Source organism: Lissotriton vulgaris, chromosome 1_1 (assembly GCF_964263255.1).
Source record: "Lissotriton vulgaris chromosome 1_1, aLisVul1.2, whole genome shotgun sequence".
NCBI classification, from domain to species: Eukaryota; Metazoa; Chordata; class Amphibia; order Caudata; family Salamandridae; genus Lissotriton; species Lissotriton vulgaris.
This window is the reverse complement of record NC_141685.1, coordinates 90,425,914-90,444,480: the sequence shown is the minus strand read 5'-3', so window position 1 is coordinate 90,444,480 and position 18,567 is coordinate 90,425,914. Positions and strand designations below refer to the sequence as shown.

The 18,567-nt window shown below is 43.1% G+C and overlaps 1 protein-coding gene across 1 annotated transcript; it reads right to left on the bottom strand.

The window, feature by feature from the left end:
* Nucleotides 1–3,208: 3,208 nt before the first annotated feature.
* LOC147737508 (uncharacterized) lies at nucleotides 3,209–7,459 on the bottom strand. Its single transcript, XM_086924297.1, has 2 exons — nucleotides 5,898–7,459; nucleotides 3,209–3,311 (listed from the first exon to the last, which is right to left on the bottom strand). The coding sequence occupies exons 1-2, from the start codon at nucleotides 7,379–7,381 to the stop codon at nucleotides 3,209–3,211; spliced, it is 1,587 nt and encodes a 528-aa protein (XP_086780423.1). The 5' UTR covers nucleotides 7,382–7,459.
* Nucleotides 7,460–18,567: the final 11,108 nt, after the last annotated feature.

The window sequence follows — 18,567 nt, the reverse complement described above, 5'->3', positions numbered from 1 at the left end:
TCTAAATGGTCCTTCATGCCTGGTAAAGTAATCAAATAGTCTGCAACGCGTCTTAATCGTATTGAGTATATGAGCATTGTGCCCTATATGGATCATATATACAATCAGTGAGGGACTGTCTAAGGGTTGCGTATGTCACTTGTTTTGGCGTGTGTTGTAGGGCTAAATCTCGTAGTGATCGTTTTATTGGTGGTGGAGTGTGCTGCATATCTCGAGAGGGCCCCCCTCCCGATGCTCCTAGACTGGAATCGCCTTGGCTGGAATCAGCTTTTACTGCCAGCGCTGTCGCTGGTAATGCGGGTGGATCTTGTACTACGGGTGCTGTGTGAAAAGGATTGGTGATGATGGTGGCAGGAGGATTAGTGGGAGGATTAGTATTATTGATAGGGTTGGGAGGAGGTGTATTTTCATTTACATATTCTGGAGCAGCGTCGTCTAAATAGGAGGAAAGAAAAATGTCCGCTGCGGTCTGTTTGTGACTAGGGAGTTTAGTCGGAATCAGTGGTGGCGGCAAGTTACTGGGTACTTCCGGAGTCACTTTAGGTAGGCCCTCGGCGAGGAGGGGATACATGCCTTTAATAAGGGCATTTGTTTGTCTCTCCAATTGTTCTGCCTTAACCCGTTCACCTTCTTCTTGTAGCTCTTTTTCCTTGGCTTTTTCTGATGCTTCTCTACTTCTTTCTGCTTTCTGAATTTCTTTCTCTGTTCTTCTATGCGCTTCTTTACGCCACAACTCTATGGCATCTTTCTGAGATTGTCTAGCTTTCTTTTTCCACAGTGCTTCTTATACTCTCATGATGCAATCAGCATCCCATGTCCCTGAGACAGGCCATCTATATTTCTCTTCCAGATCCTTCGTGTAATCCACCCATAGATCTAAGTACAGTATGGCATCTAGGCCATGCTTATGATACATAAAATGTCCAGGAGTGTCCCTAGGCGGGACGGGAACTGCCTCTTCGAGTATCCCTTTCCTGGTTCCTATCTGACGTAATTTCGAAAACAGCGGCATGTTTGAACTAGCTTGAACGAAAACACAATAAGCACAATAATAGACTGTAAACACTCATTCATACCACAACATTAAAACATTAGAAACAGATACTAACTAGTGCATAAAATAACATAATTCTAAAAATCCTAAAATACAATACTATACTGGATGCACTGCTAGAACAGTACAGTCATACCGGTCTCATAAAGAGACACGTCATTACCGCATCCACCTAAATGGACACGTCTTTACCGGATCTGTGTACCCAGACCCGTCTTGACCAGGCTCAAATAAATGAACCTGTCTATATGCGTTCCCAACAACGGTACTCACCGGGAAGCACAACTGAAGGCCTCGGAAACTCGATACTGGACTGGACTGTTACGGCTTCTTGCTGCGCATGCGCCTCGGAACAGGTGGGCCTCGGGATACCTCGGACCTTGCTCTCTCGGCTTGGGCTCTGGTCGGGACAGTCCGCAATCCTCACCGCCTCGTGTGGATGCCTGGTCGCAGTCTCCGTCTCCTCCGTGGGCTTGAGGGAGTTAGCAGGAAAACCCGCGGATGTGCACAGAATGGGTCCGTCACGGCTGTAGAAGGGGTCAGGGGGCTGCGCTTATACATCGCCGGCGCGTGGGGAAGGGGACGCGTCCCTATTCGGGCGCCAGAATTATGTGGTAAATAAAATTACCCGGACTTATTTTCTATAAATTAATAACAATAAGGATAGCTCATAAAATGAGAGGCAGAGTCCGTGGTATCTGAGTCAAAAGGGCTTTAATTCGAATGACTCGAGTCAATGAGAATCGGGTTCCAACACCACTAAGGTTCAGGAAGGGATATCTAACGTTTTATTAACATCACACATTATATATAGTAAAACCATACAATTGCAAGGAATACAGTAGGCGGAAAACTCCAGGCGGAGCAAGTGAAAAGAGAGATATAAGAACACATGGGCGTAAAAGAAGGCGTGTAAGGAGGCGTACACGTGGGTGTTCACTTGATGAGTCATAGGAGTGTCATAGGTGGGTGGATGCATGGAGGAGGTCTGCAGGGTCAGCAGAAAACCTTTACCCTGCATGTGCGCGCAACTGATCATGACGTGAAATTGACGTGTAACTGGGGAGAGCTGGGGGGTTGACTTTAGCACTAGTAGAGGAGTCTGGAGTTTGGGATGTCAGAACGACCTGCACCTTTGGCATATCTGATATCTTGTGTTTGGAGGATGTATTGTCTGAAGTAAAGGTCTCTCGAGTAAAGGCTGTTCATTACTAAATGCTAGTGTGTGCATATATTTCTTCGGGCATGGCGTGGGGCCATGGGCCTACTATGTCAACGGGTTCAGTAAATCACTTGCATGGAGACAGGAAGGCTAGGCCCTATGCTCTGCAGGCGGAAAATGTTGACCTATTTCACTAGACTGGAATGTGTTTTTGCGGAGGCTGAACAGATAACTGTAGGCAAAATACCGTCTTGGCAGGCAGGCCAGGCCGGGCACCTCTCGGCTGGGCAGGGAGTGAGGGAGAGGTCAGGGATGCATACCTAAACTGCGGCTTTCAGAGACAGAAGAGGCTCAGAGCCTGAATTCAGGGCCTGGCCCGGCCGGGCCACAAAAACGTGTGCTTCTCGATATTTAAACGTGTACCATGTAAATGCATTGGCAACGTAGGCCTCAGTGCAGAATTAACGTTTCATTCATGGAAGGCCTAATAACTGACATGCTAACAGTAGACGGAAATGTAGGGGCATTATTATGACAGGCACGGGAAGAGATTTACATGATAACATGGACATACATGGGTACGTGGATAGGGTGCGAGTGGGGGGACACACTGACCACATAAAATTTTTGTTTCCTCACTACCCCACCCCACAGCGCTGCCACCAACCCCACCACAAAAGCCTTGAAAACCACAGCCCCTTCCCCCAAAACACTGCCATCATCTGTTCCCACAAACCACTGGCCCTTTCTGCTTGCCCTAAAGCTACTCCCCCAACACTGCAACCTACCCTCAAAACACTACATGGCTACACTGAGATCTCCTTTAGTGAGATATCCTTCCTGAGTAAAACGTTTCTGGCTTTCCCCTACTGTATAAGGCTTTAGTCCAGTGTAAATTATCTCATGTGAAGTAACATAGTATTCGAGACTAAACCTTATCTGACATTCAGAACACACATAAGGCTTTTTCCACCCGTGTGAGTTCGCTCATGTCAAGTGAGAAGTAATTTGTAACCAAAACTTTGCTTGCATTTCGAGCACTCATAAGGTTTTTCCCCAGAGTGGGATCTCTCATGAAGCATAACACTGTTTTTCAGATTCAAGCTTTTATGGCATAAGGATTTTCTCCAGTGTGGAGTTTCTCATGGTGAGATAGCGTTTTTCTCTGCAGCTGTTCTGGCATTCAGAACACTCATGAGATTTTTGATCAGTATGGAGCCGCTTATGGTTAGTGAGGCTGTGCCAATTAAATAGGAATTTCTGGCATTCACAACAGAAATTGAACATGAACAAAAACTAAACAAGGCAATAAAATCATTACAAATGGTGAAGCGTCCTGTGAGGAAGGAAATGCGTATCAGTTTGATACAATCGGCAATACGGGATGGGGGGGGGAAGCAAGGGGAATTGCAAGCCAGGAAACATTATAGCTGAAACATTAGTAGGAATGTCGGTTCAGGGGGAAGGTGGAGTATCCGAGACGTCTGTGAAGGGAGGTGTACATATTTCACCACGATAGGAGTTCCACTGGCCCCAGACTTTCCCCCATTTTTTGGGTCTGCCGCGCGCCACATATACTGTCTTCTCTCTAAACATGCACCAGTCCATATTCACCTTCCATGCCAAGATCGTGGGCGGTCTCTGAGATCAGAATGTAAATGTAAGAGGAGCACTCAGAATATAATTATAAGAGCATCTATAAACTACCTAATCTAAGGGTGCAGCACTACTGAAATGTGTTGGCTAGCACAAGAAATTAAGTGACAACTAAGTAGGAGAAAACCTACTTGTAGTGCGCACTGTTCCTACTGGAAAAATTCTTTTTCCAACAATTTGAGAAAAACTACTGTTCAGATTAATCAATACTCAATGAATACTATATAGTTTCTCGTTCTATTATTTAATTCATAGAACTTTTATGCAACATGTATACATTAATACATTCTACTCATGTATATTAACGTTTATCTATTGGTTCTGAAGAACAATAAATCTCTGTTTACATGAAAATAAGACTTTGTATACAACGTATATTCTCTTTACATGTCTCTGGGCATTTCAAATACATTGATCATGGGTGATACACGGAATGATATAAGTTGATAACCTTGAAAATCGAAGCCCAACGCATTTCGGGACCCGGAGGTACCCTTCCGCTGGGGCGAAATCCTAAAACATACAGAAGAACTAATCAGTACAAAGTGGAAAAATATTTACAGCTTTATAAGAGATATTTAGGACGTGAAAGACACTAAAGGGGAAACAATGATATATGGTGGTATTAAACATTGTACATTGGAAATAAAGTTGAAAACTGAATATGTATTCTAGCAAGCTTAATCTACATAACCAGGTATAAATCATAAAACACATCACATCATATGTTGATCACATTGAACCTTCTGAAGGGTATTGCGCTCATATTACAAATACACCATGCAAGTAAACAGATATAAGCCTAATATGTCGTGGACATGATGTCGGACCCAGTTTAAATGCGTTCAGTGCACATAAAATTCTCATCATTCAAACTCTGAGAAAACTCAATCTCATGAGGAAACCATATTATAACATGCTTATGTGATGTAAATGTTAATATAAACCCTAAAAGAATATACAGCACCAAGAATATCATCATTAAAATGCACAGGAAGCATCGTGATATACTAATTAATGTAATACTTTGTGTATGATCACAATTTCATGTATGCATCTGTAGACTGGATGAGTGTGGAAAATGGTATGCTACTACTGGGTTAACTTAACTCCCGATAAAAAACCTGTAGGAGAGTGAAAAACAGAACATTTTATGTAGGCATATTGCTCTACGTCTGACTACCAAACACGTAAAGGGAGATGAATATGTACCTGTGGCATACAGAAATGCTTAGAACCTGTTGTTATGGTGTTCTCTGATTGTGCATTAGAGGCATTTACAGTGGAAGTGGTAGGAATTGCTGGTGATTTTGCTATGGGTTGTCGCGATGCAGAGATGTCTTGGTCTGTAGTTATACTTTCTTCACTTGAACTCATTTTTTTTGTGGGAAAACACGTCTCCTAGCATATATCTCTACCCACGTGTAGACCTCGTTTAATTTATAATCTATAGTATCGCGTCGATACTTCCTGATCTTGCCTTCCTGTAATTCACGATTATATCAATCCAATTTTGCATTAAGTTCTTCTAGGGTGGTATCCCAAATAGTCGGATCAATTGCAGATGATAAGTCTCTTTTGAGGTTAAAAATTTCCTCATCCAAGTCCTTGATGGTACGTGACAGTTCGGTCTCATATATCCCCACAACTGTGCAATATCTCTCTTGGCAATCATATTCCCGAGGTTCACCCACTGAGTCTGCGCCACATCATAATGAGTCGGCTCCCAAACATTCAACAAACAACGGCTAGCTTCAGGCAACAACGCAACACCCGTGACCTCCTTCATCACAGCATGCACTCGACTCCAGAACCGCACAACCGCCGGGCACTCTCAGAGTATATGGAGGAAAGTGCCCGTTAGGCCGCATCCAAGCTTACACAACCCATCCAAAGAGTATCCCATACGAATCAGGCGAGGACCAGTCACATAAATCCGGTGGAGGACTTTAAGCTGTACGAGCCGGAGACAGCACTGAATAATTTTGATGGTGTATTTTCTTATGGCGCTTGTAACCATCTCTACCTCTGAAACTTTTCTGGCATTCAGAGCACTGATAAGGATTTTCCCCAGTGTGGGTTCTTATATGCTGAGTGAGTCTATTTCTTTTACTGTAACATTTGTGGCATTCAGAACACTGATAAGGTTTTTCCCCAGTGTGGGTTCTTATATGATGAATGAGACGGCTTTTGTCACTGAAACATTTCTGGCATTCAGAGCACTGATAAGGTTTTTCCCCAGTGTGGGTTCTTATATGATGAATGAGACTGTATTTTAGACTGAAACATTTGTGACATTCAGAGCACTGATAAGGTTTTTCCCCAGTGTGGGTTCTTATATGATGAATGAGACTGTTTTTTTGACTGAAACAATTGTCGCATTCAGAGCACTGATAACGTTTTACCCTAGTGTGGAATCTGACATGTGCAGTTAGAAGTGATTTAAGTTTGAACTCTTTTGGGCATTCAGAGCACTGATAAGGTTTTTCATCAGTGTGGGTTATTGTATGTTGAGAAAGACTTCTTTTGTCTCGGAAACATTTCTGGCATTCAGTGCACTGATAACGGTTTTCCCCAGTGTGGATCTTTAAATGATGTGTGAGACTCCTTTTTTCACTGAAACATTTGTGGCATTCAGTGCACTGATAACGGTTTTCCCCAGTGTGAATCTTTATATGATGTGTGAGACTCCTTTTTTCACTGAAACATTTGTGGCATTCAGTGCACTGATAACGGTTTTCCCCAGTGTGGATCTTTATATGATGTGTGAGAATCCTTTTTGTACTGAAACATTTGTGGCATTCAGAGCACTGATAAGGTTTTTCCCCAGTGTGGAATCTCAAATGTTCAGTTAGAAGTGATTTACAATTGAAATGTTTTGGGCATTCAGAGCACTGATAAGGGTTTTCCCCAGAGTGGATTCTTCTATGCAGAGTGAGATTGTGTTTGTAAATGAAAGATTTCTGGCATTCAGAGCACTGGTAAGGTTTATCCTCAGTGTGGGCTCTTCTATGCTGAGTGAGAATGTTTTTTTGACTGAAACATTTCTGGCATTCAGAGCACTGGTAAGGTTTTTTGCCAGAGTGGGTTATTACATGTCGAGAAAGACTAGGTTTGTTCCAAAACCTTTTCTGGCATTCAGAGCACTGATAAGGTTTTTCCCCAGTGTGGATTCTCATATGAATAGTGAGATAAGATTTACGGCTGAAACTTTTTTGGCATTCAGCGCACTGGTAAAGTTTTTCCACAGAGTGGGTTAATGCATGTCGATATAGACTCGCTTTGATACTAAACTTTTTCTGGCATTCAGAGCACTGATAAGGTTTTTCCCCTGTGTGGATTCTCATATGCTCAGTGAGATAAGATTTACGCCTGAAACTTTTATGGCATACTTTGCACGGAGAGTGATTTCCCCCAGTGTGGATTCTCATATGCTCAGTGAGATAAGATTTACGCCTGAAACTTTTTTGGCATACATTGCACTGAGAGTGGTTTCCCCCAGTGTGCATTCTGTCAAATTCTGTGAGATAAGATTTATAGCTGTATCTTTTTTGGCACAAGTAACTTTTTTCCCCAATTTCAGTTATTTTGCCTTGATTGAGGCGGGTTCGAACACTGAATTTGTTCTAACAGTCCGTGTTTTCAGAAGGTGTATTCCTAGGGTTAATATCTCTATGTTTAGTTTTCTCTTACTATTATGCCACGGTAAGAGTGAACCTGATTTTAGAGTCGGGCTTGTTTAGATATTGTTCAGCATTTATCTCTAAAAGAAATTGCGTGTAATCTTCTTAACACTTGAATTGAGCAAAATATGTCTGGAAGCAGTCCTGTAACACCTGTTGAAATTGTTCTAGTAGATAATAGTCTTTAGGTAATAGCCTCTCCGGCAGTAAATTATTTTGTGATCGATGTTTCTCTCCAATCTATTTGTATAGGTTCTTAGCAATGCAGTAATGAGGTGTTGGTCTGATATTTAATGATTAAACTGATAAGTACCTTTTTGCACTGACGTAAAGGTAGTAACTAAGGGTGTTAGAACATGCACAGTACTATTGTGGATCACCAGTCGCAGAACATCAGTTCCTTTTACCCTTTCTATGTTTGGTGTAAGGTTAAGGTTTGTAGTTCTGAAGACGATGATTTATTTACATTAGCTATAGCGCAACGGTGCTCATGTAATCCATTTTTATATTTAACAGTTTTACATATCACTCCTGCACAACAGATAATGTTGAGGCGATTTACATAGAATTACAGAACAGTACACAATAAAAAGGAAACAATCTGAGATGGTCATGAACACAATAAAGTGGTGAATTTTTAAGGTTTTCGCAAGAGTGAGCAGAGTGGGCCGTGGTGTTCTATCTAGAGGCAGATAGTCTCAAACGTGTGTAACTGGTTAACAATGGTTGTTGAACAAATGTGATTTTTCAATCTTTTGCTTGCCAATGTGTCAGCTTCAGAGTCTTCTTTCAACATCTTTTCTTTGATGATATGCAGAAGATACCTTTTGTAATAACTTTCTTTTATGCAGTGTGTGCTTCCTCTCTAGAATTACATGATGCTTTAGATGAACGTTATTCTGCCATGCTGAGGCGATTTGTCTTTCTGATAATATTTCAGATGAGGATGCTGAAGTGGTCTTTCAACATTATTTCTGATGCTGTGTGCACAGATATGGTTTTGCTCTGGGTTAATGAAATGCAAAATTAGAGACTTCACTTACAGGTATAGTACTTTCCTCGCCACACCTAGATTTTTGGAAATTATTTAAACGTAGAATGCTGGATGTCCTTCAATGTTTCAAAATAATCCTTCTTATGGCACTGACATTCAGTTGATTATTGCTAAATCTTTCTTTCTTCGTCCGTAATTTCAATCCCCTATAGTATTAAAATGAAATAGTTAATACATGTACATTTCCAAAAATATAATTTACAAGCCAAATTAATGCAGAATTTGGAAAATGTTGAGCTGTTTTTCCAGACAGAGCAGAGTGTAGAATGGTAGCATGAGAGTACTTGGATGTAGGAGGGAGGATTTGTAGAATTTTCAACATTTTATTAACCCTTTCGATGCTGATGACGAGCTCAGCTCGTCATCAGCCACGGGTGTCGTGTGCTGATGACGAGCTGAGCTCGTCATGTAAAGCGGGATAATGAAAAATGCAGCATACCGCAAAAATCGCCGCAGCAGCGATGCGGTTAAGCTCACAAAGGATATATGTACCCTATGAAGTTGTAACATAGAACCCCAAAGGCAGATATTAAAGTCATATGGACTGGTACCAAACAGCTAATATAAAAATATATACTATTAATTAATTTGTAATGCAGATTTCTGGGACTGGAATGACTCCCCCACGGACAACAGGCATTTTCCCCTGCCCTGAGTTACCACCTACTTGTATCTGGTATCCTGACTTTTGAGTTTTGGCCTCAGCCTCAAGCAAACCTATTATGGGCCGCGAGGACTATGCCTAGACCAATCCCTCAAATATGGTCCAGAGTATGAATCAATAGCAATGAAATGAAGCCGTACTTTCATGTGTTCATTTTATTCCACCTGATTATCAGTTGTTAGGTTTTTATGCACCTGGACTTACTGGGTGCAGAAAACCAGGGCACCATTTTTTTCCAGACAGCAAAATTAGACTGCAAAGACGCATAAGTTGATGAGCAAGCGGAGCGAAGCCTGGGACGACTGCCCGCATTTGTTTTGTGACCGGTTCCTGCTCCCGAAGGTTTCTCCAGCTTCATTCGCGTCCTGTTATGCAGGCGCTTTAAGTTCTATGGATCTGCTGAGGGGGCAGGAACGGCCGCTGCCGGCACCGCGGTGCTAAGGCGCTGCTAGTGCTGCTGGTGCGGCGGCCGCTGCAGAGGTCAAAGGAGCCTTGGCCTGCGGTGCTACTGGTGCGGTGGCTGCAGAAGGGCACAGAGGAGAATAGAGGAGCACAGAGGAGAATAGAGGAGCACAGAGGAGCCTTGGCCTGCCGCCTGATTTTACGTATTTACTAAGCATTGAGCAGAGCAGACAGAGCTAAGCCGAGGAGTGGAGGGAAGTGCCCACATCTGCCGTCTGTAGTGGGACTAGCTCTGGATTCCGCTCCTGCTCCTGAACGATTGCCAGCATTCTCCCTTGTACTCTTGTCAGAGATGAATAGCAACGAACAAGCAATGAACAGTGAGTGGTGAGTAACAAGTGGCAAGAGGTGTGTGGCGTGTGACGAGTAGCTAAGATTGATCGGTCCCTAAGTCGCTGAGCCATTGGAATCTGTAATAAGTCTGTAATACAAAATCTGAGAAATTATGGAAAGGGAAAAGTGACAATAGACTTAGACCCTCTTGAAGCACTCCTCGGCCCCTGAATTACTCTGCATACCTAGACTATAGCCCTACCCGGTGCCCGGATGTTAATCAATTGGTTAATTAATTAATTAATTAAGTAACCAGCAGTACCAGCGGATTCTGTACGGAGGTGTGCTTTGTGGGTGTTTTCCCTTGGAGGTGTCTGGTGGTGTTTTTGTCCTATCAAAGCACCCTTTGGTCTTGTCACTGGCCTGTTTGATTCTCTGAAAGGAACAAGACTTCTTCTCCTTAGAGGGTGTATTATGAGTTCAGGAAAGGAGCGGCCACCTTTCCCTCCTATCAAAAGGAAAAGAAAAATACAACAAACACCAATATTAGATACGTTTAAAATAAAATAGGCAGTTGACTTATAGTCCTTTAAATCATCTAAGGTCCATACATTTGAGAAACTGGGAAAGTCGCTGTGAAAGTTTGATTTTATGAAAGATCCAACTGATGCTATGCTAACATTGCTAACTAACCCATGTGATCTTCAAACTCCAATTAAACCACTGAGTAGAACAAATATTATATCCCCTAAGCAAGGAGTAAGTGAACCAGGCCCCCCTGAGTCTGAAGCTGAAGTCGAACAAATGTCAAATTAAACTAAGGACCAAGTCAACCATTGGGGTCAAATAACGGACCTAGCGATGTTAACTATTCCACTTACTGGTCGTTCACAACAAAAGGACCCAAAATGCACAAATCTAACAATGGGAGCTACTCAGCAATTACTACCAACTTAGGCAGCCAATGACAATAGAAGTGCAAGTAAAAATCAGAAAAGCTAACGGTATAGGGGAACCATCTAATTTGGGCCAAATAAATCAACCAGACCAAGAAGCTCCAAATGAACTAGATGGTAAGGTGAAAATCATAAGGGAAGCCAATACCCCACTGAAATCGGATCTTACTCTGTCTAAAATGAATTCAGTTCAAAAACAGGACCAGTCGAAATGTAATCAAAATAACGGATCTCAAATTAATAAGGATGAATACACCAGCAACCCAGAAACTCTGCAGCGTTGGAGTACTACGTATGAAAAAGACATTTTGAATAGTAGTCCACACTTCATTAATTCTTGTGACAAGGGACATGATTTTCAAGGACCACAAAAAGAGAAGTATAAGGACCTATCATTCATAAATGGGCAACACCATAACCCAGGTACCCAGGTACCAGGAAGTGGGAACGCACCAGCAATTTGGTATTTATTCTTCAAAACCTCGCAATTAACTCTGAAAGCTTTAACATATCAGTCCAACAAAAAGGAGGTCCAAATAGATCTCTTGAGCGCTGCGGCATCCTCTGTTGCTGGAACTGAGCAGAAGATAACAACACAAAATAATCTAATAGTAAGGGCACAATCTCAGCCAATATCTACATATGCAGAGTGTAGTTGTGACCCACTAATTAAACTGGCTACCATTCCGGATATTTAAAAAACAATAATTGACGATGTAAAAGTGAATTTTCCTAATGTGGGAATTCAACCCATCAAGACCGACTCCCCCTCTAAAGATACAATAAAATGTAAAGACAATACTGTTGTTGTTAAAGAAAAAATAGATGATAAAACAAAAGATCAAGAAGTGATAAACATATGCTCGACACAATCAACAATGACAGACGCAGCTCCGGAAGTTCCTCTATCAAAAAGACAGAGGAAAAAACAACAGAAAGCAAGAAATAAAGCTTCTAAAAGTTTTTAAAACAACAAATGCATCAAATATAGTGAGATTGAACACTGGAAACAACCTTGACTAAATATTATATTGTGAAGGTGAGGGTAAACACATGTCTCCAACAAAACCCTTTTAACCTCTATTTAATAAGGATCTATCGGAGGTACAAGCAGTTATGAAAAATAAATGCCTAAACAAGCAAGCTGATAGTATAAAAATTATAGAGAATGGGAACATTCAGTCCTTAGAAAAGCTGCAAGTGGAGGAATGTAATAAACAGGTGGAGAATAAGCCATCACAATTGGAAACAAATAGAGCAAAGAGTGAGAGTATCAGAGGGGATGAAACAAATAGAGATTTGTTAAAAACCTGGAAGGATATTAAATTACCACAAGATCTGGGAATCGAAACGAAGCAGTTACATAAACATTGACAATTATGGTCTCAAACTGTTAGTAATCATAATGGAAGGTTAATTGAGCATGCTGAAGGTGAAAATAGCCTGCAACAAATTAAATAAAATAACCCAGATCAAAAAGGAGTGGTGCAGGTAATTTTTTCGATGGAATATAAATCTAGGGGTAATAATGATATCTTGACTCGTGGAAAACATATTAAAATTGTGTAATGCAGTACCCTCATTAAAGGAAATTAAATGTACCGACATAGAATCAATTGAATTCCTCACAATCAAGAATAATCGTGAATCGACATTAGTAATTTGGACATCTTCTACTGCCGCCAGCCTTATTATGCAAGAACATAATCGCTTTCAGGACTGGGGAATAAAAATAACAACTCCCCTGCAACGTCCTTTTGTTTCAACAAAATTACAAAATCATAACCAAATGAGAACCGAGAATAATAAGAAATACTCAATATTAAAAAAAACATAGGTATGTCCAACGGTCATCTTTTAAAATCATTAGAGGAACAAATAGGAGACCTATTATTTGACACTGTCAAATTAGGTTGGCTAACAGCAGCCCTTCATAATGTTAGGCAGGATTGACATCTACAATCTGAAGTTCCTTTAAGGGGGCCAACAATTGTGAATGAAAGGGTCAGATTATGTTCGTGGAATATAAATGGGGTTCAAGCAAAGATTTAGAATAACCAACTAGCTACTTTGTGCTGATTTCAAAACATTTGTTTACAAGAGACTTGGGCTTTAGTTCCTTTTAGATTGGAAGGGTATAGGGTTATTACTCATTAGCTAAGAGAACAAGTAACTGTGGCAGACTTTGTGGGGGTTTGGCTATTTTTATATCAACTGAGCTAAAAATGGAAAGTGAAATGGACGTCCCAAGTCAAAACGATTATCTAATTGTCAAAATATGATACAAAGAACAAAATATAATTAAATCTCTTGTAGTAATCAACGTATATAATTACAAAGAACAATGGCGACCAATTTGATAATTATAATTTTGCAGCAACTGGACAATGACATCCAACCTGAGATTATTATTACCGGTGATTATAACATGAATATGCTATGATCTTACGATAGAGATGTTGAAATACAATGGCAAAATTACTTATGGTCAATTCCAAGTTTTTCATCAACAATGGGTATGAGGGAACAAAAGATGAAAACATCGGCAAGACTCTTGTAAAAGAATGAGAAACCATTGGTCTAAGAGTCCTAAATGGGCGATTTCCTCAAGATTCGCCACCAGCATGGACTTTTCAAGCAGGGGATCATAGGTCTAGAATAGATTATACAATAGCATCGTTGAATCATTTTCATTTTATTTCTATCAAGGAAATCAACCTGACACTGGCAAATAATGCAAATGTTTGGATTTTACTGCAATAGTTTCCTAAACAGACACACTAGTTGAGCTTACCTTGCGCACGATCTGTAGCACACCTCTGGCACACCGCAGGCACTCATTGAAATAAACCCGAGCCACTTTAAAAACGGCATTAAAAACTCACAAGCAAATATTCCAAGCTTTCTAAAATTATGAAATTTACTTTGTTTAATTCCCAAGTTTTATACAGCTCCTGTTACAAAATGCAACAATATTCACTGTCCACGTCCATCTATTTGCCCTTTAAAGCCCACAGCTCTGACACATAGATAGTCTGAAAGAACCGCAATCAAACAACATGGAGGAGGTAACAAAGCAGTTGTAGTGAACAGATTAATGTAATGTTAGGAGTCCCTTTGGGAACGAGCAAACTCTGCTTTAAAAAATACAAATACAAATTAAATTCCAGTGCTTCAAATCAACTTGTTACAAAGAGAAAACCCACAGTGTTCTGGCAAACTCAAATCTTTCATTTTATGTAAACAGAAAGTACAAACCTGATTCACTTTAATACAGTCAACATTACACACATTTTTTATTCAAATAGTTTGTTGACTTGAAATTTTAACAAGTGGTTTCAATCTCAACCATGTGTAAGAACCAGAGTTCAACAGAATCATTTTATATTTTTTATCATACTCCGATGTGTGTCCAACTTGTTATCAGACTTCATAAATAATGTTTTTGTAAGCTCCTTGGCATGTTTATATTCCATATAAATTCTTGGTCATTGAAGTACCCTAATTTTATGGAAGTTACAACTATGGTGAGTGAAAGGATATCGCTAGTACACTGTGGACACTGATGGAAATCCATGCCAATTTTATTTGTTTTTAATATTTTCACCTCTACCCATTACAACATACGTTATAATCTAAAGCTGAAACACATTTTAGAAACTGAAACAGAAATTTGAGGAATAGAAACCAAATAAAATATACATTATATCAAATATTTCAGTTCATGGCGATTGAAAACTGCTTGTGAAAACTGCTGTGCGCTTTTAACTGCCGATCTGCTTATTTACTCATTAGCATTTTTAATCTGCCAGCGCTACTCTATTGCTGTTTATGGTATCGTTGTGCAGCGCATTTTCACGGAAACTGATCTCAATATATTGCCTGCTGTTTGCTTGTGTCTGGCGCTCTGCTTATTAGCATTTTAAAATTGGTAGCGTTTATTCATTGCTGCATTCGCGTTTTCCCCCAGGCGCTCTTGCCGTGCTGACCCCTACGCCTCCATTTTGTTGTTGTTGTCCTCCTACGTTGCCCGCCCCGCCTCCCAGCTGAGCCGCCCTCCCACAAACTACAAACAGCGCTCCCTTACCTGGTAGCGCTGTGACTCGCTCTCCGCTTCTGTGCTGAGTGGTCGCTCCCCTCTGGCCCTGGTATCGTTGTGCAGCGCATTGAAAACTGCTTGTGAAAACTGCTGTGCGCTTTTAACTGCCGATCTGCTTATTTACTCATTAGCATTTTTAATCTGCCAGCGCTACTCTATTGCTGTTTATGGTATCGTTGTGCAGCGCATTTTCACGGAAACTGATCTCAATATATTGCCTGCTGTTTGCTTGTGTCTGGCGCTCTGCTTATTAGCATTTTAAAATTGGTAGCGTTTATTCATTGCTGCATTCGCGTTTTCCCCCAGGCGCTCTTGCCGTGCTGACCCCTCCGCCTCCATTTTGTTGTTGTTGATCTCCTACGTTGCCTGCCCCGCCTCCCAGCTGAGCCGCCCTCGCCCCTCCCCCTCCACCATCCATATATGCCCACTGCATTAACGCGCAGCGTTTACGCGCAGCGACCGCGCCCCATTCGCGCCGAAGGTGCGCCAAAGGTAAGCCCGTCTACGCCCGTCCGCGCCTGGACCGCGCCCAGCGCCAGACCCCCTGCCCCTCGCGCTGCCCAGCCCTCCCGCATCACCTACGATGCCACCACCCTCCTAGCCCTTAACCCCGGCCGTCCCCCCAACTGCGTCCAAGCCGCTCCTGGACACACCCATGGACCTTTCTCATGCTACTCCTGCAAATTCACCGGTACCGTCACCAACTCCGCTACGACCACACCTCAGATTCCCGACACCAACCACCTACAATCCATCCTTCTCAACACCCGTTCGGTCCACAGGCACGCCATTGACCTATGGAATCTACTAGATACCATCTCTCCAGACGTCGCCTTCCTAACAGAAACATGGATGAACGCTTCCTCCGCCCCAGACATCACCATTGCCATCCCTGAAGAATATAGGATCACACGCAAGGACCGTACCGGCCACACAGGAGGAGGAATCGCTATCGTCCATAAGAAATCAATCCACATCTCAACCAGCTCTGACGTCAATCTCGCCAACTCTGAACACCTTCACTTCCAGATCCACATCGACCCCAAGACCACACTCAGAGGCACCCTCCTCTACAGACCACCAGGACCCCGCGCAAAATTCAGTGAAGACATCACGGACTTCATCACTCCACACGCGCTCCCCTCCAAAGATTACATCCTTCTGGGAGACCTCAACTTTCACCTTGAAAAGAACAACGACCGCAACACCACCACCCTCTTGGACAACCTCGCCAACCTCGGACTTAAACAACTGGTCACTTCACCCACCCACATCGCAGGTCACACACTCGACCCTATCTTCACCTCCAGCAATCATGTCTCCTTCAGCCACACTACGGATCTCCTGTGGACTGACCACAGCTGCGTTCACTTCACCTACAACAAGCCGAAACCCATCAACCACCCCCAACCAACTCTGCAAAGAAACTGGAACAAAATCACCATCGACCAGATCTCCTCATCGCTCCTTCTAAACACCCCAGCCCACTCTTCTAACCCAGACCAAGCCGCCACCAACTTCACCCTATGGTTATCCAACACCGCCGACATCCTAGCACCACTGAAAAAACGTCAACGCAAACCTGGCAGCAAGAAGGCCTCATGGTTCAACGATGATCTTAAGAAGTCCAAGAAACTCTGCCGCTCCCTTGAAAAGGCCTGGAAAAAAGACCCAACCACTAGCACCAAGGACGCCTTCAAAAACGCCACCCGCACACACCACCAACTAATCCGAAAGGCCAAGAAAACAGCATTCAAGGATCGACTAGACAACAACGCCCACAACAGCAAGGAACTTTTCAACATCGTCAAGGAATTTACCAATCCCTCGGCCAACTCCAATGACATCACCCCCTCTCCAGCCCTCTGCGACTCCCTGGCTTTATTCTTCCACAACAAAATTGCAGACATCCACAACAGCTTCGACAACCAACCCGGAGACCAACCCACCCAACCATATGCTGATCATTCATCCCCCTTGAACACCCTTAACGACTGGAACCCAATCTCCACTGAGGACACCATCCGCCTGATGAACTCCATCCACTCAGGATCCCCCACAGACCCATGTCCTCACCACATCTTCAACAAAGCAGACTCCACCATAGCACTGCACCTCCGAGACGTCATCAACTCCTCCTTCAACTCCGCCACCTTCCCGGAAAGCTGGAAACACGCTGAACTCACCGCCCTTCTGAAAAAACCCACAGCGGACCCCACCGAACTCAAAAATTACCGCCCCATCTCGCTCCTTCCTTTCCCGGCCAAAGTCATCGAGAAAGCTGTCAACAACCAGCTCGCCGCCTTCCTCGAAGCCAACAAATCCCTCGACTCCTCACAGTCTGGCTTCCGAACAAAACACAGCACTGAGACCGCCCTCATCGCAGCAACAGACGACATTCGAACTCTACTGGACAATGGAGACACAGTCGCCCTCATCCTCCTCGACCTCTCTGCAGCCTTCGACACAGTCTGCCACAGCACCCTTTTACAACGCCTCAGAATCATCGGAATACAAGGTAAAGCACTGGAATGGATCACCTCGTTCCTCACCGGAAGAACCCAGAGAGTCTGCCTTCCACCATTCAAGTCCGAGGCCACTGAAGTCATCTGTGGCGTTCCACAAGGATCCTCACTCAGTCCCACCCTCTTCAACGTATACATGAGCCCCCTCGCGGCCATCGCCCGCCAACACAACCTCAACATCATCTCTTACGCGGATGACACTCAACTAATCCTTTCTCTCACCAAAGACCCCAGCACCGCCAAAATTAACCTACACGAAGGAATGAAAGAAGTGGCCGAATGGATGAAACACAGCCGTCTGAAACTGAACTCAGATAAAACAGAAGTCCTCATCTTAGGTACATCCCCCTCTGCATGGGACGACTCTTGGTGGCCGGAAGCCCTTGGAAAGGCACCCATCCCGACAGACCACGCACGGAACCTAGGCGTTATCCTGGATTCCTCACTTTCAAAGAACAGACAAGTCAGCGCCGTCTCCTCATCCTGCTTCAACATTCTTCGCATGCTCAAAAAAACATTTAGCTGGATCCCCACCAAAACCAGAAAAACAGTCACCCATGCTCTGGTCACGAGCCGACTGGACTACGGAAACACCCTCTACGCAGGAACTACCGCTAAACTCCAGAAGAAACTCCAACGAATCCAAAACGCCTCAGCCAGGATCATATTAGACATCCCGCGTAACGAACACATCTCTGGTCACCTGAAAGACCTCCACTGGCTACCCGTCAATAAGAGGATCACTTTCCGACTGCTAACCCACGCACACAAATCACTCTACGACATCGGACCAGAATGCCTCAACTCACGACTGTCCTTCTACACCCCCTCCCGCCAACTACGTTCTTCCAGCCAAGCCCTCGCCACTGTACCTCGCATCAACAAGACCACCATGGGAGGCAGATCCTTCTCATACCTAGCAGCTAAAACATGGAACTCACTCCCCACTTACCTTCGCCTTACCCAGAACCACCTAGCA